Source organism: Saimiri boliviensis, chromosome 13 (genome assembly GCF_048565385.1).
Source record: "Saimiri boliviensis isolate mSaiBol1 chromosome 13, mSaiBol1.pri, whole genome shotgun sequence".
Classification (NCBI taxonomy): domain Eukaryota; kingdom Metazoa; phylum Chordata; class Mammalia; order Primates; family Cebidae; genus Saimiri; species Saimiri boliviensis.
In genome coordinates, this window is record NC_133461.1 from 100,458,202 (window position 1) to 100,483,605 (window position 25,404).

Genomic DNA, 25,404 nt, shown 5'->3' on the forward strand with positions numbered 1-25,404 from the left:
AGCCATCTGATACAGCAAAGTGAGTGGATTTCAGTTTTCAGAAGGAAAGGATAAACCAAAAATACTGAAAGCTGTAATTAAAATTTTCCATTTTCCTCCAACTGTCTTGAAGCAATCGTTGGCAAATTCGAAATCTCCAGTACCCCAAATCCAACCTCAAGTTTTGGAAAAAGAAGACTTTAGTGCAAGCGTGGGATGAGGCAGTTGAAATCGCTTTGGCAGAAACCCAGTTTCACTGGATAAGAGTATGAACGTTCTGATCTATATTAAATTTGAAATATACCTGCGGTCAGAGAACAGAGGTCATTCACTTTCCCTGAGCACAGAGAACCCATGTACCTTTGAGAAGCTCCGAATCCACAACAGGCAGGTCATATAATCCACTGCAGAGTGCTTTATCTCTTAAGGGGTCACATGGAGAAGTTGCTGAGGAAGGCGTGAAGAAGTGGGTTCTAAAGAAATATTGAAAGGAAAACTTCGATCCAGAGCCACTGGGACAGGAAAGGGTAAAGACAAGGCAGATATCAATGGTGACCAAGACAATGGCAACTCCACTCACTAGCTGTCCAAGCCCCAAACCTTAGCATCATTCTTTTTGTTTTTAAGGAATTTTTTTTGTTTTGGAGGCAGGGTCTTGCTATGTTGTCCAAGCTGAAATATAGTGGCAATTCACAGGTGCCATCCCATAATTGATCAGAAGGGGAGCTCAAGAGGGGTGCCACCTGGAGCCCAAGGTGGTTGAAATGTGAAGTCTTGGCTGCGGGATGTTTGTCAAGAAAACATAGTAGGGGACAGAGAAAAAGACAAGGATGGCTGGGTGCATGGCTCTTGCCTGTAATCCCAGCACTTTGGGAGGCCTAGGTGGGTGGATCACAAGGTCAGGAGTTCCAGGCCAGCCTGGCCAACATAATGAAACTCTGTCTTTACTAAAATTACAAAAGTTAGCCGGGCGTGGTGGTGTGTGACTGCACTCCCAGCTACTCAGGAGGCTGAGGCAGGAGAATCACTTGAACCTGGGAGGTGGAGGTTGCAGCGAGCCAAGATTGCACCATTTTACTACAGCCTGAGCAACAGAGCAAGACTCCATGTCAAAGGAAAAAATAGAAAGAAGGAAAGAAAAGACAAGATGGATCCGGTCCCTTTCTACACAGGGATGCTCTCTGGGCTGCCGGCCAGTTGAAATAAGGAGGTTTTGGGGTAGACATTTCCCCTGGATGGGTAGGCCTAAATTTCTTCAGCTAAGGAGGATAACTGGAGTTTCAGGATATAGGACTTCTAAATTAGGGCTTTCCAAATAATTGACCCACTCCAATTTTGACCTGGATCTGTCCACCCCTCCTTAGGCAACCTGGTGGTCACCTGCTCCCAGGATGTCACCATATTGAAGTCAAAATTAGTGCACACACCTGATCGGCATAGCTCACTGCAGCCTGGAACTCCTGGGCTCAAGAAGCCCTTTTGCCTCAGCCTCCCGAGCAGCTGGGATGACAGGCACCTGCCACCTAGCTGGCTTAAGAGTCATTCTTGACCCAGGTTGTATCTGGCATTCAGGGGCAAAAACCAGGGCGTGTGGGGCCTGAAGTGTGTACAATAGGGGTAGGGCTCTTTAAAAAATGCAAGTATATCTCTTTCTGGGGGAAAACTTTCCACAAAAAAAGACTGAAGCACACTGAAAGCCTTAGACGTCTCACAGCGGTAAATCCCTCTGCTGCTCACGTGGCCCTTCTGTTGGTTCTTTTTCGTGCAGTGATGCAGTCATAGCTCACTGCTAGCTTCGACCTCCTGGGCTCAAGCAATTCTCCCACCTCAGTCTCCTGAGCAGATAGGACCACAGGCACAGCCACCATGCCCGACATATATATATATAGTAGAGGAGGGTCTCACTATGTTGCCCAGGCTGATTTTGAACTCCTGACCTTAAGCGATCCTCCCACCTCAGCCTCCCCCAAATGGTGGGATTCCAGGTGTGAGCCACCACAGCTGGCCAGGTTCTAGTTTCACTTGCGTCAAGAACCCAACTTCTTTTTCCCCTCCACCCCTATCCTCCTGGACCCAACTACCTTCATGTCTTGGCTGAATGACTGAAACAGCTACCCACCTCCATCCATGGAGACTTCCCTTGCCCCTTTACAATGGAATCATACTACAGCAGGCAAGTTCAACACGTCCCAGCTGGGTTCCAAGCCCTCCGAACCTCTCTTGCAGCGGTGATATACAAAGTCCATATGCCTGCCAGGGTTCTGTTCTGTCTGGCACCCCCCTGCCTCTTACACCAAGTTTCCTCTCACCTGTTACTCAGCTATCACCACCCAGAATTCCTTGCTGACTTGGGAATCTGCCAAACCCGCCTGGTGTCCTTTGCATTTGCTGTTCCTTTTCTCCAGAATCCTTTTCCCTGGAATCTTTACTTCCTTCAGGTCTACACGTCAACCTCAGCTTAGCAGAGCTGCATTCCCAGACCACTGCATCTAAACAGCAGCACCCTGAGCGTCCTATCCTCCCTGCTTCCGATTTTCCTCTGAGGCTTACCCTCGCTTGCTGTACCTTTCTTTATTGGCCTACTCTCCCCGTCTAGACTGGAAGCTCTGTGAAGGGAGGTATTTTACTGTACTCACCGCTGCACCTCCGTTCTTAGAGCAATGTCTCGCACTTAATGCACAGGCACCTAATATTTGCGGGAAGGACAATGAAATGACCTAACCTGGGAAATCAGAATCATGATATACTGATGGAGGAAGAGAAATTATTTTGAGGAAGATGGTAGAATTGTTTCCGAGTGTCACAGGAATTTCTTAAATTATCGTTAACCATTGTGAATAAATACCTATTGGTTAATGAAGAAGAAAAGCCAGCTCTAGCAGTTAACCAGAGTGAATAGGGCTTAAAAAAAAAAAAATTCAGATCTGGTTTGGCAAAAATCCACCAAAGTTAAAATGCACCAATTGTGCAGTGAAACTTTACTATTTTGTCTATTGTTACTACCTGTCTTTATTACGTTTGTTTTCCTTTCTTGCATGTTCCAAAAACGCATGAGAACTTTCACAGACCGCAGGGAGGATACAATTTCTCTCCAGAGGCATCTTCTTCGACGACGAACGTAATTAAGCTGGTCACTGACTCCGGTTGCCATGTTACTTCTAAACAAGGTAGGGGAAAAAACCCTGGATTTTCATTCTCCAGGAGAGTGAATTCCTAGAGGGGCGCTGCAGGGAGGGCGCCACCTGGAGCCCACGGCAGTTCAGATCCGCAGCCCCGGCCTTGGGATCTTCGTCAGGAAAACAGCCGGCGCTGCGCCCCGTCTCCTTCTCCGCGGGGAGGCTCTCCGGGCTGCCGGCTGGTTGGGAGAGGGAGGCGTCGGGGTGGACTTTCCCCCTGGGCATGCGGGTCTACATTTCTTCAGCTTGGGGTTGAGGGGGTGGTCCCCGGAGTTTGTTGATACAGGACTTCCAAATTAGGGCTTTCCGAGCAACTTCCCTGCAGGGGCTCCCCTAGGAAACGGTCCCATCCTTCTGAGGAGAACGCCTCCCTCGCACTCGTTCTCCCGCGGACAAACGTTCTGCTTTCCAGGCTAAATGGTGGTCCCGGGAGATCCGTCCGCTCCGAGTCTGGCTTCCGGAGCTCGCGGAGCGGGTTCGAGCTCCAGGGGGTGAAGGCAGCGGTCAACCGCTCATTCATTCAACACATATTTATTGCGCGCCTGCTGAGTGCCAGGCACCGGCGGTGCCCCGGGGCAAGAAACGGCTCTCGCGGATCCTTTCCGCTCCCCAAGGGCCCGGCGCGCGCCGTGGGAGCGCAGCCCGCACTCCTGGCCGCCCGGCCCGCCTGGGTGCGCCTCGCGCCTCCGGAGCAGCCCTCTGCCGGGAGCCGGACCCCCGGGACCCAGTCTCCGGGTATCCGCCGCGTGGGGAGGGCGGGGGAAAGGCAAGGCACCGCCAGCGCCAGAGCCCCGCCGGCCGGGGAAGCCGCTCCTGGGAAGCGCGCGAGGCGGAGCCGCAGTCGGCCCCCGCCCGGCAGAGCGCGGAGAGCGGCGCAGGCGGGAGAGGCCGGGCGCCCGCGGCTCGGAGGCGGCCCCGGCGGACGGAGGGCGCGGCCGGCGGGAGGGGCCGGGGCGGCGCCGGGAGGGGCGCGCACGGCCCAGCAGGTGACCGCGGGCGGCGCGGGCACGGGCGCGGGCGACGCGGCGGGGAGGCGGCCCGCGGAGTCCAGCGAAGTTTAGCGGAACATGGCGGAAGTGCCCGGGGCACGCAGGGGCGCGGCGCCGCGGCGGCCAGAGCCCGAGGAGCTGTAGCCGCCTCCGTCGCCGCTGCTGCCGCCGCAGTCGCCGCTCCACCGCCGCGGGACGAGGTCGCCGCCATGGCCCGCTGGATCCCGACCAAGAGGCAGAAGTACGGGGTTGGTGAGTGCGCGCCCCACCTCGTCCAGGCCCGGCCCACCCGGCCAAGTTCGCGGGCAGCGGCCCTGCCAGGCTTGCGGGGAGCCCCGCGGAGGACCCCGGCCCGGACTCGACCCAGCCGCCCTCCCGGCTGCGCAGCTCTGGGAGTCAGGGGCGGTCGGAGCCCTCTCCCGGGAGCGCTGCTGGGGAAGTCGCCCAGGATGTGGGGACTCCGAGTGGTTCCAAGTGCCGCTGAGCTTCGGGACCGTAATCCCGCGCCTGCATCCCAAGCTCCGGCACTTCACACCCGAGAAACGTCAACGCGAGGGGGGCGCGCCTGCTGCTCATTTGGGGCCGCAGCCCTGTGGCTTGCCCCTGTTCGCCTAGCGCGAGTTTCACCCTGGAGTAGGTGGCCAGTCCGGGTCGGCACAGGGACCGGCGCTCAGGGTCCCAGTGCTTTCTGGCCTCCCTTTTCGTAGGTTCAACTCAGACGCCCCTAAGTGAGGAGTTGGGGGTGGAAAGCCGCCCTCCCCTCTTTCCTCCAGGGACTGGGATCTTGATGACAGTTGTGAATTGGATGGAAACTAGAGTCGCGGTGTGGAGGTGATGGAAGGGACAGGAAGTTGTGGCACGGGAAGGGGGTGGCTGGCCCCTGGGGCTGTTTGTGCGCACTCATCCCTTAACGGAGCCTGTCTGGAGAGGGTGTAAGGCTGCCTTCCGGATCCTGAGTTTCATCCTGGAGACGAGAAAAGGACATTTTATTAAGGAAACGGTGCCAGGCCCTGTGCTGGGCACTTGGCATTCAGAACAGCGGTGCTGGAGAGCCCCGGGCTTGTGCGCAGGGGTTGCTGCTGGTGGTGCTTTGGCTCCCTGACAATGGATGTGCGGGGGCTTTGACCCAGGTGGAAAGTCAGGCTCCTTTTAGCATTTTATCAAGGAGCGAGGTTGTTAAGGTCCGGTGGGAAGATTTCTGCCCTGAGTGGGGTGATTACAATGGCAGTTAGCCTGCGGTGATTCGCTACCATAAACACGGCTGAGTGTGTTGAGAATTTTATCACTTCCTCTCAGGTCCATTCATCTGGCCTGTTTGTAATTTAATCTTTGACTTTACTCCCGTACCGAGGTCCTATTTTTCCTCACCTCACTGGTTAATGAAGTGGAGTCTCAATTAAGAGATACTTAACGTGTCTAGGGGCTTTTCAACTCTGTAGCCAGGAGTCAGGATTTTTTCGTTTTGCTTTGTTTTGTTTCTTAACAGTATCATATTTGCTGTTTTTTTTTTTTTTAAGGTTGTGATCCGTTATATATTTATGATTATTCTTTGTTTTCCCTGAATTCAAAAAACGTTTTCTTTTTTGCTCTCAGGTTACTTTTAGATTCTTAGTCTCTCCCTTAGTTGCACCTCAGAAATGGGTAGAGATGTTGCTTCAGCCTCAGGGTCTGCGTTCTAGCGATTCTCCTGTCTCAGCCTCCCAAGTAGCTGGGATTACAGGCATGCATCACCACATCTGGGTAATTTTTGTATTTTTAGTAGAAACAGGTTTTGCCATGTTAATCAGGCTGGTCTCAAAACTCCTGACCTCAGATGATCTGCCTGCCTTGGCCTCCCAAAGTGTTGAAACTACAGGTGTGAGCCAACTCACCTGACCCCTAGGTGAAAGCATATTTAACAGTGCCTAGTAACTACAGAAATGTTACCAACTCTTACTTTAACAGGATTAAAAGTTCTCTGCAGAACTATTGAGTTGAGCGTAATTAATGCAAACATGTTTCAAAAATGTGGTTTTTCTTGCCATAGACCTAGGAACAAGTATAATATGTTTTTAAGTTTTTGTTTTTATGTTCTGGAGTCAGTTTACTGTGTCACTTATCAGTCAAGAAAAATATTTGCACCAGGTGCAGTGACTCACGTCTGTAATCCCAACAATTTGAGTGGGAGAGGCAGGGGGATTCCTTGAGCCCAAGAGTTCGAGACCAGCATGGCAACTTAGCAAAACTGCCATCTTTACAATAAATATGAAAAAAATGTAGCTGGGCGTGGTTACCTGTGCCTGCGGTTCTAGCTACTGAGGAAGCTGAAGTGGGAGGATCGCTTGAGCCGGGGAGGTTGAGGGCGAAGTGAGCCACCATCGCTACACTGCACTCCAGCCTGGGTGATATTATGAGACCCTATCACAAAAATATATAATTTTATATATATATAATTACATAATATATAATATACATATATAATTACATAATATATAATATACATATATAATTACATAATATATAATATACATACATACATAATTATATACGTGTACCACCATATATAATATATATTATCTATGTATATAAAATGTATATACATATATATTTTATGCGCACACATATATGTGGAAATGTGTGTGTATATACAGTGTGTGTGTGTCAGGGGAAGGTAAAATATTTGGATTGCATTTCTAGGGCCTAGGTGTTAGGCAAATTGTCCCAAGATATAATGCGGAACACTTATTTCCCCAGGCATAGATTCTGGTTGCTCTGGGTTTGACAAAAGGACCCCCAGTTAGTATAAATTAACTGAAGAGAGAAATCTCTGTTGCTTATTCCTAAAACTCACTGTTGTTTATATCACCTCCTTGCTTACATTTATGTCACCTCCCAGCTTGGAAGCCTCTCATGGTCAACAGGATAAATTCTGAGCCTCACTTCCAAGGTTCCTCTAATCTGGTTCAACCTGTCTTCATCAGCATTCTCTCTCAAGGCTTCTTTGGCTAATTGACCCATGCAGACTAGCTGCCCTTCCCACTGTTGTGCAATCTACCCTGTAGAGTCCCTCCTTTGGGACTTTGCTCCCATTGTGCTTGTCCCTGCCAGGAGTGCCCTCCCAACTCTGCATGGGACAGCTTACCTTTCCTTGAGGGTGCAAATCCATTCCTACTCCCTCCTTCACATTTGCTATTTGTCAGAATGTCCCAAACCTTCAGGCCCCTTCCTTACAGCTCCTGGACTGTGCCATCCTTGGGTTCCGTGAATCATACCATTATGGTTTTGTATCCCTAGCACTCAAGAAGTGTACCAGGTATAAGTTGGTGCATTCAATCTGCTTGTCCTTGATTTTGGGGTGCCGATCTAAATCACACCGACTTAGCTTCTCTGGTGATTTAATGCAGTTGTTTCTTTCTTTTTGTTTGTTTGTTTGTTTTTGAGACAGAGTCTCATTCTGTCACTCAGGCTGGAGTGCAGTCTCACGATCTTGGCTCACTACAACATCCGCCTCCTGGGTTCAAGTGATTCTCCTGCTACAGCCTCCCGAGTAGCTGGGACTACAGGCATGCCACCACGGCCGGCTAATTTTTGTATTTTTAGTAGACACGGGAGTTTCACCGTGTTAGCCAGGATGCTGTCAACCTCCTGACCTTGTGATCTGTGCGCCTTCGCCTCCGAAAGTGCTGGGATTACAGGTGTGAGCCACCACACCCGGCCGAATGCTCTTCTTTTCTTTTCTTTTTTCCCATTAGGCATTAACATCTAAGTCACCCCAATATGAGTTTAGTTTTGTTTGGTTAGCTAGGGGAAGGGAGAGTGCCTACTCTCTTTATCTCTGCAAGTAAGAGAATGAGAGGTTCTGCTGAGAAAACAAGGAAGCGTGGAGCAGACAGACTTGCTTAAATATAATTGGGAAAATTGGCTTGTTGGACTTTTCTGAGTGTCTGCTGGTCAGGTTTGGTTTCTGAGTGAAGGAACCATAGGCTAGTCATTTGGAAGCATTTGGATGACTCAGAGCTAGCTATGACTTTGCCTGTTGTGCTCTAAGAGGAGTGTGCCTCTGCAAAGCTGCTCTGTGTGAGGATAGAGTGTTGGACTCAGTTCGAATGGTGCCTGCTGAAGCTGGGAGTCACTCCTGTCATATTTTATCTTGGTGCCACTATTTGCTGTTCCTGACATATCCTAGACGTTTCTACAGGGACTGAAATGCAGCCTGTCTGGGCTTTCTTAGTTCTTCAACAGCAGTGTTGGCTCAGGGTTTAGCATTAAGTCGCCTCAATGGTCTCTGTGTGTCATCAAGTGAGGTGACCCGTCTATTTGATTCCTTTTTTTTTTTTTTTTTTTTTTTTTTGTCGGGCACGGTGGCTCACATCTGTAATCCCAGGTTGAGAAACCCCATTTGATTCTTTAAATTTGTGGTCCTCTAGTAGTACTCCAGCATGAAGTGCTCAGTGGTAAGTGTTCTTTCCTGGAGACATGGAAAATGTGCTTCCCACCCACCGCTCCCCCGCCCCGCCGTCTTTTTTCTTTCTTTGTTCTCTCTCTGCCTCTCTCTTTCTGTTTGAGCATATGAAGATATCAAACAATTTAAAGCAAACATTAGTAATAAATATCCAGGATAGTCTTCTGATTATGAAAACATTTATTTTTAAGTTTGCTTTTACACAAGCCATTTGTGTAAAGAGCTGCCCCAGATTAGGTTGACTATGGAGTCTTTGCAAAGTTTTTTTTTCTTTGCTTTGCTTTTTTGAGACAGGGTCTGACTCCATAGCCCAGACGGGGGCGCGGTGTGATCATAGCTCACTGCAACCTCCCACCTCCGCCTTCCAAGTTGCTGCAACTGCCGGTGTGCACCACCATGCCTGGCGTAAGATTTGATTTTTTGTTTCAGTTTTAAAACAATTTTTTTTAAAGACAAGTTTTCACTATGTTGTCCAGGCTAGTCTGGAACTCCTGACCTCAAGTGATCCTCCAGCCTTTAGCCTCCCAGTTGCTGGGATTACAGGGGTGAGCCATGAGCCTGGCTGATATTTTTTTTCTTTTCTTTTCTTCTGAGACAGTGTCTTGCTCCATAACCCAGGATAAAGTGCAGTGACACAGTCGTGGCTCACTGCAGCCTCAACTTCCTGGGCTCAAGTGATCCTCCAGCCTCAGCCCCCTGAGTAGCTGAGACTACAGCTGTGTGCCACCACCCCCAGCTGATTTTTGTATTTTTGTGTAAAGACAGAGTTTCACTGTGTTGCCCAGGTTGGTCTGGAACTCCTAGGCTCACACAGCCTTTTCGCCTCAGCCTTCCAAAGTGCTGGGATGACACGCCTGAGCCACCACGCCTGAGCCACCACGCCTGGTCTGAGTCTTTGAAAAGTAGCTCGTTGTTGCATGTTGGGATTTGTGATCACATATATTTTAATGATGTAACAAAAGAGAGTTTTGAGAAATAGTAATAGTTGCTTTCACTGTTAGCTCTTCAGGTGTTTACTTGTTTAAAGCTCTTTAGTTGTTTAGATGTATCTAATTCCACAGAGTAGCTCTTTGAACGTTGGTTTAATACTGACTGCAAACTTGTAGTTTTTGTTTGTTTTTTTGAGATGGAGTCTCACTCTGTCACCCAGGCTGAAGTGCAGTGACGTAGTCTCAGCTCACTGCAACCTCCGCCTCCCGGGTTCAAGCGGTTATCCTGCCTCAGCCTCCCGAGTAGCTGGGATTACAGGCACGCACCACCATGCCCAGCTAATTTTTGTATTTTTAGTAGAGATGGGGTTTCACCATGTTGGCCAGGCTGGACTGTAACTCCTGATCTCAGATGATCCATCCTCTTTGGCCTCCCAAAGTGCTGGGATTACAGGTGTGAGCCACTGTGCCTGGCGCAGACACATGCTTTTTGTTAATGTCCTCAGGTATGTGGTTTCCCATCTGATTCTTCTCCACTGTGGACATCATATTCCATATACTGTAACTGGAATGGTAGAACTGGGAGCGGTTTAGGGAGTAAGCATCCTCTCCTTTTAAAGATAGGAACTTTGGTGCCTGCAGAGGTTACGTGAATTGCTTAACACCAAGGGCTGTTGTCTTTTTGGTCACATGTATCCTTGGTAATTTGGGTAAGCCAGTTAACCCCTTTCTCAGAATGTTTGTCAGTGCCTGAAGTATGATACAAAGTCCCAAGTCATTGTAGAAATAAAATAAAGTAAAAAAAAGAATCGAAAAGGAAAGCAGCTGTATTCAAGTACAGCTGTGAAGATGTTATTCAAAGTTCATGATACTGCAATATATGTACTTCTTTATTAATGCATAAAGCACCAAGGTCTAGTGACAGATCAATAACTATCATAATTTTGAATTAGTAATGAGCATACATGATTTTTCAAGATATCTGCAGTAACCATAATATAATATAAAAATTCCAGGCCGGGCGCGGTGGCTCACCCCTGTAATCCCAGCACTTTGGGAGGCCAAGGCGGGTGGATCCCGAGGTCAAGAAATCGAGACCATCCTGTTCAACATGCTGAAACCTCGTCTCTACTAAAAATACAAAAAAAAAAAATTAGCTGGGCATGGTGGTGCGTGCCTGTAATCCCAGCTACTCAGGAGGCTGAGGCAGGAGAATTGCCTGAACCCAGGAGGCGGAGGTTGAGGTGAGCCGTGATGGAGCCATTGCACTCCAGCCTGGGTAACGAGAGCGAAACTCCGTCTGAAAAAAAAAAAAAATCCCTATGAATTTTATTTTATTTTACTTTATTTTTGAGACGGAGTCTCACACTATCACTCAGGCCTGAGTGCAGTGGTGTGATCTTGGCTCACTGCAACCTCCACCTCCCCAGTTCAAGCTATTCTCCTGCCTCAGCCTCCCAAGTAGTTGGGATTACAGGCATGCACCAGCATGCCTGGCTAATTTTTTGTATTTTTAGTAGAGGTGGGGTTTCACCCTGTTGGCCAGGCTGGTCTTGAAACCCCTGACTTTGTGATCTGCCTGCCATTACAGGCATGAGCCACCGCACCCAGCCTCTGTGATTTTTGTTGGTGACAGTATCATGGGCACTGCTAGTGCAGCTGTCATTTATTGCTTACAGTCACAATTAAAGTAAGTGCTGAATGTCAGAAAATAGAGATGTAACTTTTTTTCCTGATTCAAATCCCAGGACCTTGATTTGATAGATTAAGTATCCTTGGCTGAGGATCACATTGCTAAGTAGTTACAGCACTATCTGGGCAACACGGTGATACATGTTGACCCCCTCTTAATATAACACATAACACGGTGCCAGATATTATACAATTATAATGACCTGAAGAAGGCCTGGCCTTAATGTGTTCATGTTTTGACAACATTAAGGCTGAGAACAAAAGGAAAAGATCATTAATGTTCATTGAGAAATTTCCTTGTGAGGTACTGTTCAGAACCCTTTAATTTAGTATGTTCCAGGGAGATGTGGGGTCTTGGAGACACGTTCGGGGCGGGGGGCGGGGTGGTCCATGAAATGAAAACTTTCTCTTTGCAGTAATACTAAGACATTACTGGCCTGTTTACATTCTCATTCTCTCATTACCGTCTTGTGGAGTTTTCCAGAGGCTTTGCAAATTGCTATGTGGCCACAGATCGAATGCAGAGGCGGCTATAAAAATCCACCTGCCTATAGTGAAGTCAGACATTAAAGAAACGAGAATGCAGAGCGTCACTTTGCTTACCCTCAGTGAGGGACTTGTGCAGGAATATTGGTTTTGAGGTTCCATATACATTTAAATGCGTAGGTGAATTTGCAAATATGGAGTCCGTCAGCAATGAGGACCTACTGTATTTCCATAAAAGGATAATTGAAGCCAGGTGTGGTGGCTCATGCCTGTAATCCCAGCTCTTTGGGAGGCTGGGGTGGAGTGGATCACCTAAGGTCAGGAAATCAAGACCAGCCTGGCCGACATGGTGAAACCCTGTTTCTACTAAAAATACTAGAAAAATTAGCCAGGCATGGCAGTGCATGCCTGTAACCACAGCTACTAGGGAAGCTGAGGTGGGAGAATCGCTTGAGCCCAGGAGGTGGAGGTTGTGGTGAGCCAAGTCACGCCACTGCACTCCAGCCTGGGTGACAGAGCCAGACTCTGTCTCAAAAAAAAAAAAGAAAATTGAAAATGGAATCACTTCCTTTCCCAATGTGTCTTTGTTCTCAGATTGGATGCAGTTGACTTTATTTTTGGAAACATTTTCTTCGCCAGACTTTTGATCCTGTTTCTCCATGGTTTTCCTCCCATATCACCACCCTCCCTCCTCCTTGCCTTCCCTCTGCTTTGCCAGAACTTGGAGTCTTACCGTAGCCTGGCTGCTTTTGTGTCTACTTTATCTACCTGCTACCAGGTGATCTCATCCCCGGCCCTGGCTCTCATTCCCATCCATTTGCCGCAGCCTTCCATAGTCCTAACCCCAGACCCCTTCCTTGTGCTTCGGAATCGCATCCAGCTGTGCACTGGGCCTCTCCCAGTGACTTTCTTTTCTTTTCTTTCTTTATTTTATTGTATTTGGGCTCTGGGGTATGTGTGCACGTCCTGCATCTTACAGGATTGTTGCATAGGTACGTACATGCCACGGTGGTTTGCTGTCTCCATCCCTCCGACCTTCCGTGGCCTACATTAGGCATTTCTCCCGGTGTTATCTCTCCCCATCCTCCCCGCCCCCACCATGGTCACCGGCTCCCTTCCCCTCCACCCCAACCACCTAGCTCTGTGAGTGTTGCGCTCTTCCCTGTGCCCAGGTGTTCTCATTGTTCATCACCCGCCTATGGGTGAAAACCCGTGGTGTTTGGTTTTCTGTTCTTGTGTCAGTTTGCTGAGAATAATGGTTCCTAGGTGCATCCATGTCTCTAGGAAGGATACAAACTCATCTTTCTTTATGGCTGCATAGTCTTCCATGGCGTATATATGCTACATTTTTTTTGTCCAGTCTATCATTGATGGGCATTTGGGTTGGTTCCAGGTCTTTGCTTTCATAAACAGCGCTGTAGTGAACATTTGGGAGCCCCAGTAGCTTTCTTAACAGGCAGTCCCTGCTTCCAGAACGGGAGTTTGGATGCTCTCTACCCCCAGACATGCACTTCTCCCATTCTTTGCTCTCTGCCCAGTGTCCTATGCAGAACACTGGGAGTCACCCCACATTCCATCTGTCATCAAGTTCATTTGGTCCTTCCTCCAAAATACGTCCTGAGATTACCACTCCTATGTTTCCATTTCAACACAAGCTTGCATTAGCTTCCGCAGGGCTACTGCAGTGATTTTTTTTTTTTTTTTTTTTTTTTTTTTGAGACAGAGTCTTACTTTGTCATCCAGGCTGAAGTATAGTGGTATAGTGGGGCAATCTTGGCTCACTGCAACCTCCACCTCCTGGGTTCAGGTGATTCTACTGCCTCAGCCTCCCGAGTAGCTGGGACGAAAGGTGTACATCACTCCACCCTGCTAATTTTTTACATTTTTAGTAGATATGGGGTTTCACCATGTTGGCCAGGCTGGTATTGAACTCCTGACCTCAAGTGATCCACCCGCCTTGGCCTCCCAAAGTGCTGGGATCACAGGCATGAGCCACTATACCCAGCTGCAATGGTCTTCTAACTAGAGTCCTTACCACTTTTTTTTTTTTTTTTTTAGATGAGGGTCTTTCTTTATTGCCCAGTCTGGTCTTGAACTCCTGGCCTCAAGTGTTTCTCCCTCCTTACCCTCACAAAGTGCTGGAATTACAGGCATGAACCACGAAGCCCAGCCAAGAGGAACTTTCTAAAGGCAAGAACCTGACATTGCCACGCCCCTGCTTTCCCCTTGCAGTTGGAATGGCACTGAAGTTCCTGGCCATACCCTCTAGGCCCTGTGGGATCACACGTGCTGCCTACCTCTTTTCCTCCCTGCCTTCCAGCCGTACCAGCTTCATTTCTGGTTTTTGAACTTGCCAAGCTCAGTTTGACTCAGGACCTTGGCACTTGCTCCTCCCTCTCGTGGAATGTTTCCCTAGAGCTTTAGATGTGCAGTTCTCTGGTTGTATTTAGGTCTTCCTGCAGGTATTTCCTGCTTAGAGAGAAGCTTCTCTGAGAAGTACCCTAGCTGTATCATCCCACCTCCTTGTCGACACCTCAGAATATCTAGCCCTTTTCCTTTATTTATTCATTAGTGTTTACTGTCTGTCTCCCATACTAGAATGTAAAGTTATGAGGACACAAACCCTTTTTTGTTTGTGTTGTTTTTTTTTTTTTTTTTTTTTTGAGACAGTCTCCCTCTATTGCCCAGGCTGGAGTGCAGTGGCACAATCTTAGCTTACTGCATCCTCTGCCTCCTGGGTTCAAGTGATTCTCCTGCCTCAGCCTCCCAAGTAGCTAGGACTACAGGTGTGTGCCACCATGCCCAGCTAGTTTTTGTATTTTTTTTAGTAGAGAAGAGGTTTCACCATATTAGTCTGGAACTCCTGACCTTGTGATTCGCCCGCCTCAGCCTCCCAAAGTGCTGGGATTACAGGCATGAGCCACCGCGCCTGGCCACACGAACTCTATTTCATCAGCGTGTCCCAGCCCCTGGATCATAGTAAGTGTTCAGTAAATATATACCGTATGAATACATGAATGCTGACCCGTCATCTATTTAAGTTTATCTTCCTTACCATCCGCAGGATTTTGCCCACACTTTGGAAAATACTGCTCTGTGTGTGCTTCCCATGAGAGAAACGTCAAAGGCATAGAGAAAGGGACATTCAAGTAATTGAGAAAGTAGATTTAATAAGCTACGTACGCAAAAGATAACGTGAGTCATGTGGGGTGGGAGAGGACTTAGAATCCTAACTGTTGCATTATCAGATGGAAGAGCTGGGATTTGCTTTTTTATTCTTTGATTATTATTTATGGAGGCTTTATGGAGGAAGGAGCATTGCAGACTTGGCTACCTGGAAAGAAAATGCTTGTGCATGGCGGTCACGTGATTTGGGAGTTTCTGAGTCATTGGATTGGTGCTGTGCTGAGCACGTGAATTGGAGAGGAAAGAAGTTGCAGTCTCATGGAAGAAAAAAGACATCTAGATTCGTCTGTTATTTCCCCTTTCCATTACACGGAGCTGAGGTTCCTTGCAAAAAGATCCTATGTACTGTACACTCAATAATTAAAGAAAAAAATCTGAGAGATCACAAGTAATTTGGAGAAGAAGAAGAAGTAACATAGAATACTGGCGAGGGGCTTTGAAGTTGTGGTTACTCGAACATTACTCTGTCTACATTTTTGTTGTGGCCTTAGCTGCCATATAGCTATCATGTTCGCTGACAATATAAATTAATTTGTGTTTTCTCCTCATCTAAATTTCAAGAGACAAATCAGTGGGGTTTGAGTGTAAGGAATTAAATATCATTGTACTTGATTTTACCATAAAGCAGTTTTTCTAACTTGTAGCTTATTTCCAGCAGTATTCAATGCAGTGACATTATCATTATAATTCAATGCATATAAAAGATTTTAGTACTTTCAAAAGAATGAAAAAAAAGGAATGATCTAGTTCTTGGGAATGAGTTGTAGCAGAATTGAACCATGTGTCTATGGTCAAGGAATACGTAGTTTGTTTTTCACTAAATATTTCAGCTGGCTGAGGTCGTTCATGCCTGTAATCCCAGCACTTTAGGAGGCTGAGCCTGGAGGATTGCTTGAGCCCAGGAGTTTGAGACCAGCCTGGGTAATATACTGAGACCACGTCTATTATTTAAAAAAAAAAAAAAATCAGTAGAAGGAAAAATTGTTTTTTCCTTCCTCAAATAGGTGGAATCACCAGGAATATGCCTGCTTTCTGTGTGGACACTAAAGGACATAGTAAGTCGTTTGGAAATCCTTTGACTGATTTATAACTACACCAGCATACCTCAAGAATAATGGGGTTTTTATTGTCAAGCTTTAAAAAAGTGTTTTTTGAGAAATTATTTTGAGGCAGAGATGTGGATGAGCGTGTTAATTGTATTTTTCCAAGTAATGTTTGGGCCATGTCCTCTCAGAGCCCAGGCTCACTCAAACGATTGTCCGAATGCTGGCAGCCACTTCCCGATCAGGAGACAGAAGTGGGCTTTGTCTGTCAACAATGCTCTGTGCCATTGCAAAGCCACTGTTGTTCGAATGGGTTCACGGTCATTATCCACCTTTTCCCAAATGTGCCATTTGCTCTCACATTTCCAAAGCTGATTAAACCCTGTTATTGTCCACATCAGATGCTAGTTGGACCCCAAAGATGCCCTCTCTCTAAGGATGGTGAGAGTGTTTGTTTTTGTTTTTTTTTTAAGATGGAGTCTTGTTCTGTTGCCAGGCTGGAGTGCAGTGGCACAATCTCGGCCCCCTGCACCTTTCCCCTCCTGGGTTCAAGCGATTCTCCTGACTCACCTTCCCAAGTAGCTGGGACTACAGGTGCATGCCCAGCTAATTTTTGTATTTTTAGTAGAGACAGGGTTTCACTGCATTAGCCAGGATGGTCTCAATCTCCTGACCTTGTGATCTGCCCACCTTGGCCTCCCAGAGTGCTGGGATTATAGGCATGAGCCACCATGCCTGTGTCTTTGTCTTTTAAAGCAGCTTGAGGGAAGGAAATCACAGTGGAGATTAATTCCTTCTTGAAAATAACTCCTTGCTGACTCAGCCAAGGTGCATTAGAATGCACCCTCCTGACGGGTTTGTTACCTGTATACTTGTAACAGGTTGCATCGTATTTGATGTGTACTTCCTGTGAGCCTGGAACAATGGTGGCTCTCATGACCCAATCTTCCCTGCCAGAGACCAGTTGTAAGACTAACTCACGGCTGGACATGGTGGCTCACACCTGTGATCCCAGCACTTTGGGAGGCTGAGATGGGTAGATTACCTGAGGTCAGGAGTTTGAGACCAGCCTGGCCAGTGTGGTGAAACCCCATCTGGACTAAAAATATAAAAATTAGTTGGATGTGGCAGTGTTTGCTCATAATACCAGCTATGCAGGAGGCTGAGGCACAAAAATCACTTGAACTCAGGAGGCAGAGGTTGCAGTGAGCTGAGATCGTGCCAGCTGAGATTTGGGCAACAGAGTGACACTCAATCTCAAAAGTAAAAAATCTAACAGTTTTGCCCTCTTGCAAATGTAGAATCAGAAGCTACTAAGAGCTGGAGTTTGTAAGCATCACCTCTTGGCTAACACCCTTGTTTTATCAGAAGAAAAAAAGCCCCATAGGTATCAGATGACTTATCTGAAAGTTACACAGCTAGTAGCAAATTTTTGTTTCAACTTGTTTTCTAGCTGCTCTCTTTCTCTTTATTTACAGCTCTGGAGAGAGCAGTTTGTTACAATCAGATCTCCTTAAAGGTTCCAAGAGTAAACTCTCCCCTCTCTATTCAAAGGAGAAGATGCCTTTGTCTCCCTGGATTTTTTTCCAGGTGTAAGTTTTATTATAAGGAAGGTTCAACTGTTAAATATCTTCCCCTTTTTAAGAGTTCTGGGAAGGAAGTATGTTTGGGGACGTTTGAGCCTGCAACGTGGAAGTGACACGGTGGGTTTCACAGTTTGGCCACTGACTTCTCAAGTGGTTTCAGACCTTAGCACTGTGGTATGGACGTGATATCAGTTGCAAAATTAATAAGTAATGTGGCATTGTCACTACATCACAGGCATATTTGAGAATGAACATCATAAGGGGTGAAGAAAGGGACATGTATTGCTAATAAAGGATTATAATAGTAACCTGAAAGTGAGAGAACATTTCTACTTTTTCAGACCTGTATTTCAAAGAAAATGCGAGGCCATGTTCTGAAGACTTAGGAAAAGTTTGAGGAAGCGCCTTCTCCTTCAGCTTCCATTTCTGCTGTATTCTCTCTTTTTTTTTTTTTTTTTTTTTTTTTTTTTGAGTTGGAATTTCGCTCTGTCACCCAGGCTGGGGTGCAGTGGCACCATTTCCGCTCACTGCAACCTCCGCCTCCTGTGTTCAAGCGATTCTCCTTAGGATCAGGCAAGCCTCCCAAGTAGCTGGGATTACAGGCGTTTGCCACCACACCCAGCTAATTTTTGTATACTATTAGAGATGGGGGTTTCACCATGTTGGCCAAGCTAGTCTCGAACTGCTAACCTCTCGTGATCCTCCTGCCTCAGCCTCCCAAAGTGTTGAGATTACAGGTGTGAGCCACCGCACCCAGCCGACTTCTGCTCTGTTCTCTTTGCTGGGAGCAGACAGCTTTACCATAAAGGAGTAGATGCAGCCTCTTCTCATGCAGAGACTACCACTGTCATTCTCCATCGGAAGCAAACTCTTGAAATGGGGCAATATCTACCTGCATAGAACAGAGGTGCTAGTGCTGGGCTTTGAGCTTCTTTCAGAGCAGAAATAGCAAGCTGCCCTTGTTGTTTACCGTAAGCGGAGGCGGCCTGTCTGTCGTGTTATGATGGCATAATTTGTTATAGATTATGAATTTGCAATGGTTATATATACTTTCAGTCAGTGGATACGGAAGCATCGTTACACATTTGAGGTCTTTTATAAAAGATTCTTAAGGGCTAAAAATGTTGGGAACTTTGGTGTAACTGCAATGGTAATGTGCCGTATCTTACCATAATACTTTGGAGTTCACTGTGGCTTGAGAATTCCAGTTAAAATTGGTATAACTTCTATCATGTATTGATTAAAATAAAAAATGTGCATACCCTTTGACTTAGCAATTCCATTTCTTGGAGTTTATCCTACAAATATACTGCACATATGGGGAATAATACATGGATAAGGTTATTCATTGCAGCATTATTTAAACCAAAAATGTGGACACTTGTTAAGTGTTGACTAATTGGGGATGGATTTAGTAATTTATAGCATATACATACCATGGAAAACTATACAGCCATTAAAAAGAATCTGGCTCAGGGATGGACAAAGTGTTGACAAAGGTGACAGTTGCATGTAGTGGTTGAAGGATGATCTTTTCAAAAAATGGTACTGAGTTGTTACCGATACTGAACAAAATGTGTCAGGACCCCACTTAATACCATATTAACAATTGATTCTAGCTGTATGAAAGATAACACAGTGAACACTCTTAGCAGAAAACATAAGAGCACATCTTCAGGGCCTTAGAATAGACCATCTATAATTTAATACATTTTGCTTTCTGCCATTCAGTTAATTCCTTATAACCATCTCTTTGTTAATCATCAAAAACCAGATCCAAGATGTTCCTTCAATAAAGGGCAAAATAAAACATACCTGTGCTGGTCTCATCTCTTTATGATTCTAATTTTTAAAACTCATAGAAATACATTTATTAATTGTAGTGTTAATTTGTTGGTTGTTTAAGTATCTAAATGGCTATTTCATGGTGAATAAACCATTAGCCTCAGGCATTGTTTACTCTCTCTGTTCGAAGATAATAAAGTATAATGTGATTATGTTACTTTGATAAGGTAATACTTAGTCCCATGGTATATAAAACACTTGGTCTAGCATTACATAAAACAAAGTATTTCAGTAATGAAAACATTTAAATATAATTATGTGTATAGTCCAACAGTATCACTAATATCACATGTTTTTAAAAAATATGTCTGAGGCCGGGCTTGGTGGCTCACACCTGTAGTCCCAGCACTTTGGAAGGCCAAGGTGGGTGGATCACAGGGTCAGGAGATTGAGACCATCCTGGCCAACATGGTGAAACCGTGTCTCTACTAAAAATACAAAAAAATTAGCCAGGCATGGTGGCACGCGCCTGTAGTCCTAGCTACTTGGGAGGCTGAGGCAGGAGAATTGCTTGAACCTGGGAGGTGGAGGTTGCAGTGAGCCAAGATTGTGTCACTGCATTCCATTCTGGGTGGCAGAGCGAGACTCTGTCTCAAAAATATATATATGTGTGTATGCGTGCATGCGTGTATGTGTGTGTGTGAGTTACCGAAGGAGATTGGGATACAGATGTTGACTTGTTCAGGGCAACAGGTTAAGCTAACATGAGAACACTGGCTACTAATTTTACTCCTCCAGGCTGTGGAGCCAGGCAGCCAAACCATGCTTGAAATCAGAATTGTCAAGTAGACGCAAGAGCCACAGGCTGCAGAGTGAAGTTCTGGAGAGTAGTTGCTTGTGGCTGGGATTTTTGAAGTGCAAGTCTCCTAACTTTTATTACTCTTTGCCTTATGAAGTCATAGAAGGCCGTAAGCCAAGTAAGAAGGTAGGAATAAGATTAGCACACTTCCTGGTACAGTGGGCAGTACCTGATTGCTATCTGAAAGTTTGCTCAGTTGCAGCCTCCCTGACAGTACCCTTGCTGGCAATCAGGTGGCTTTGTTTGCAGAGCAGGGCTGATTACCAAGTAGTTAATATTGGTTGGCTCAGAACCTATCCTCAAAGTTCAGAATAGATTTGAGTATATTTTTAATTTAGAGCCTTATGGCCAGAAATAGTCTTACCGTGCAAGAGTCTTCCATCTTCCTGGAAAAAAATATATATGTATTTCTTTTTGAGACAGCGTCTCACTCTGTCATTTAGGCGGGAGTGCAGTGGTACCATATCAGCTCACTGCAACCACCTGCCTCCCAGGTTCAAGTGATTCTCATCCCTCAGCCTTGCTAGTAGCTGGGATTACAGGTGTGTGCTACTACCCCCAGCTAGTTTTTGTATTTTTAGAAGAGATGGGGTTTTGCCATGTTGGCCAGGCTGGTCTTGAACTCCTGGCCTCAAGCAATCTATCTGCCTTGGCCTCCCAAAGTGTTGGCATTGCAGGTGTGAGCCACTGTGCCTGTCCCTGGAAAATATTTGAATTCCCAGGGATCTCTGGGTGATGGGACTCTTGCTTTCTGATCCTGTGCTTTTGTGGGGATACTCACTGGCTTAGAACAGCCTGGGACCCTAAGAGGAAGGAATGAATGAATGAATGCAGACACAACAAACTAACATGAATGTTCTGAGTCATGCCACCTTGAGTGTGAATGCCCATTCACTGCCACTAACTTACCTCACTGCTCTGAGGAAGCCCATGTTCACTGAGCACCTTCTGTGTTCCAGGGACTCGCTGAGCTGGATGGTGGTGAGGATCACACGGTAGTCCTCCCTTATCCTGAAGGGATGCCTGAAACTGCAGATAATGTGTGTGTGGATTATACCATGTTTCTTCTGTACAAATATATCTAGGATAAGGCTGAATTTCTTATTGGGCACAGTAAGAAGTTATCAACAATAACAATAAAAAAGAATGATCAAAACAATATGCCAATATTACCACTCTTGCACTTTGGGGTCATTATTAAATAAAATAAGGGTGACCTGAACATCACTGCAATACCCCGGCAGTTTTTTTTGGAATTTTTATTTAATATTTTTAGACGTTGGGTACCTGAAGCCATGTGACACGGGGGACACTGGGAGACGACTGTGTAAGATAGAGTCTATAGAAACACACATAGAAGCAGGAGGCAGGGCTTCATAATGCTGCTTTTCTTTTCTTTGGCTTGATAAGAGTGCTATAAAATACATCTCCATTGTTATGAATTCATGGACGTGTGACCTGTAGCTCTTGGTCAGCTATTTCGTGTCTTACCAACCGGATTATCATAGAATCCGAGGACAGGCATCCGTTGATGAGAGAATCCTGAATGACTATCTTATGTACCTGAAAGCCTGCCTTAGATCCAAGAATACTAATGTCTTCTTGAATTAAAGAGTTGCTTTCATATAGAATATCCTGGCATCACTTTTCAGGAGGTCCTTGCATGGCTTGGCAGAGGGTAGCATCCAGTTTCTCTTTGGCAGGAGTAGAGTTGCTGTTCAAGATTGTTTTCAAATTGTTTGATAGCTTCAGGGAGGTCCTCTGGTGAGCTCACAAATTCAGAACTGGTTTGAGGCTACAGAAGAATTCTTTTCATGTTTGAGCTGTGATCTAAGCCAAGAGCCTTGGAAATTTTGAATGTCTTATATTTTCTTTCCTGAATGAGAAATGGGTATATGTGCTCAGCCCTGATTTTGACAACATGACTTATTTCAAAAACAAATACTCACTCTGTAAAGCAAACCCTGTATCCCTCTCCTCTGGTGGCATTTGATTCAGTTACAGTGTGGTGGCATGGGGATAGATTTTAGACCAGGGAAAGAGAGAGCCTCTCATGTGTGCCCAAAAGACTCTTTTTTAAAGATCAGATTGGAGTCTGTCAGGGAGGTTGTATGCACATACTGATTTTTGCTTTTATTTTCTCTCCCCCCACTTTACTTTTGGTTTAATTTCTTTTAGGGTCCAAAGTACAAAATTCCATGTAGAGGAGATGTTAGCTAACAGTTGTAAAACCTTAGGAAAAGTACAGCATCTCAGTGGTCCTGTCTTCCTAAAATTGCTCCTATCAAAAAATACAGATGGAGGAAATAGAAATATCTAAAATCAAACATGTTCATTCGTTTTAGATATCTTTATCTTCTTGCTTTATCACCAGCCTTGAGTGACAGGGTTTTATACTTCTGGAAGATTAGAGATTTGGTTTGTTTTTCCTGCAGAAATAGTTACTTATAGCATGTTTGTTTGTCTGCCTCAGTTCTTAGAATTCTTTGCCAATTTAATAGCATGGGTTTCGATGAAGCTTCAGGAATTAATTGACTTCATAGAAATCACTTGTTTTAGGGGCATTTAGGTTTTTGGAGGATAGCGCATGGAGTGAAACTAACAGAGAAGTACTGATACCGGGATTAGGAAGTTGGGTTTGTATTTTAACCTCTGTTACAGTGGCAACCAAGTGGTTTGACTCTTTTTAGCTTAGTTTTTTGCATCTGCAAAGCAGAGATAATATTTTCTTTTACCTCCTAGATTCTCAGAGTGTGATGAATTTTCAGTTGTTGAACATTTCTGCAAATGAATTAAGTAGTGCCTGTAAGGCCACATTGATGGACGAAAAACTGCTAAGATCTAAAGTTGACATGCCATTGAACTTTCTGGCTGAAGACTTACTCAGGAGACTGTCTACAGAAGCTTTGGTGCAAAGAACCCCATTACTTTATGGCCAGATTTTCTTCCCATGCCAATGGTAAGCCAGTAGTTTTCCTGCTGACTTCTTGGTGGCTTTCATATACTCTTCAGACTGGCTAAGTCATACATAAGAGGAAGAACTAATTTTCTCCATCTGAGGCTGAACTTGTGATCTTTTTCATTTGGTTTCCAGGTCTCAGATTTCCCCAAATCTCTCAGTCGTCTTTCCCAAAGTATTTAAATGGAGACTGGTTTTAACAGGGTGCTATGGACTGAATTATATCCTTCACAAATTCCTGTATTGAAGCCTGAGCCTCTAGTGTGATGGTATTTGGAGGTGGGGCCTTTGGGAGATAATTAGGTTTAGATGAGGTTGTGGTAGGGCCCTCATGAGGGGATTAGTGCTTTTTTTAAAAGACTTTTTTAAATTTGATATTAAAAAATTAATAGAAGTACAGGCAGTGTCTCATTATGTTGGCCAGGTTGGTCTTGAACTCCTGGCCTCAAGCAATCCTCTTGCCTCAGCCTCCTGAAATGCTAGGATTACAGATGTGAGCTACCATGCCTGGTTTCTTTTCTTCTTTTATAAGAAGAGAGCTCTCTCATGTGCTCTCTTTCTCTGTTTTTCTCTCTCTCTTTCTCTTTCTCTTTCTGTGCCATGTGAAGATGCAGTGAGAGGGTGGCTATCTACAAGGCAGGAAGAGAGTCCTCACCAGAAACTGACCACGATGGTAGCTTGATTTTGGACTTATAGTCTCCAAAGCTCTGAGAAAACACATTTCTGTTACCTAAGCCACACAGTCTGTGGCATTTTGTTATGGCAGCCTGAGCTGACTGAGACACAGGGAGTTGAATGTTATTTGAAATATGAGCCCACTGTTGCCAGATCAAAGTTTAATCTCTGTGGTTGAACCCTTGATTTCCCCCACTCTTTTACAGGCATTTGAATCTACTGAAAGTAATTCATACACACATCAGATAAATGCCTTTAGCAACTTTTTGAAAATCCTGCTGTTACTGATTCAGTTTTCAGGGCCCAAAACAGTTTGGGAACTCATGAGTTCGCAGGTCTAGAATTGCAGGTGTGGGAAGGGGAGAGAGACATGGATGGGTTACTGGAGGCTCATGCAAATAAGTGCTCTGTGTTCATTCTTTACCTGTTCACCAGGTATCTGAATATCAGGTATATGCTCAGCACTTGGAATACTCAGGGATAATGCTGTTGCATTATCTCTTAACACTTAAGAGAAGTGGACACAAATTCTGTTTGTGGGAAGTTTATAATGAATTAAAAGACCCCAATGTATAAAGCCATAAATAACTCCAGGGAAAGGAAGGCTGAACATGAAAAAAGTTGCAAAAAAGTTCAGTTGGGGTTATGGGAGTTTAGAGAAGCTGAAGTTTTTCTAATTGAGTGAGTTGGGGAAGCTTCAGAGAATAAGTTGAGCTTTATAGGGATGGACATTGGGTTTAGGAAGGCTGAGGACCTGGCACCGTGGGAGCCTTGGCTCTGACACAGGTATTTTTGCTAAGTGGATAATGAGGAAGTTGTCCATTATGGCTGAAGCAAAGGGTGGGTGAAGCAGAAAAGAGGAAAATGATATAGATTGTGTCAGATTGTGGAAAGACTTGTTTACCTTGATTTTTTTTTCTTCCTCTTTAAGCATTCGTGCTGCAGTGGTGAGCTGGTAAACTCGCTCTCTAGAGTGGGAGAAAAAAAAAAAACTGAATTTGTAGCATTTCCCAATATCTGTGGTGTAAATACTCCCACAGGGGCCAATTTCAGACTAGCAGTGGATTAACAGATAGCTCACAGAATTCCTGAAAAATTAACATGTGGCCCTCACAAACTAGTACAAGTTTGCTCCAGCATTCTGTGAAAAACCTGGGCTAGTTTTTACATGATTCATAGTTACAGTACCTGTGTGCCCACAGCCTGGGCAGAAGACCCGGGGAAGGCCTAGGTAGCCTTGTTTTATACCATCTAAGATTCCTATGGCCATCCCTGATTGTCCACGGGTGGACACACTACCCAGAGGCCATTCTGTAACCTGGACAATGACATACGGTTTGACCCAAAGAAATATGTGCTCAATCAGGTTCCTTCTCCTGGGAATTTGAAAGAAGGAATCCCAATACATTTTGCCATAGGAGCAAAACCTAAAAGGATGTCACCTGGGAGTTGAGTCAGTGTCAATCTAAAGTCATGTGGAAGCCAACATTATGAATGGAAACCACAAGGAAGCTTAAAAAGCTGATTAATAGAGAGAGGGGAGCAGATGTGGAGAAACCCTACAGCCCTATAGTGGCCCCAGTATTTAGCAGCTTTCCAAGTCCAGGTCTAAAACATCC

The 25,404-nt window shown here is 45.6% G+C and overlaps 1 protein-coding gene across 1 annotated transcript in view; it reads left to right on the plus strand.

Annotated features, from left to right (window-relative positions):
• The first annotated feature begins 4,169 nt into the window (after window positions 1-4,169).
• DOCK5 (dedicator of cytokinesis 5) overlaps window positions 4,170-25,404 on the plus strand; it is a 224,933-nt gene continuing 203,698 nt past the window's right edge. The window contains exon 1 of the mRNA XM_074384078.1: window positions 4,170-4,396. Within this exon, the coding sequence (XP_074240179.1) occupies window positions 4,354-4,396 (43 nt within the window). The 5' untranslated portion in view covers window positions 4,170-4,353. The remainder of the gene's footprint in view (window positions 4,397-25,404) is intronic.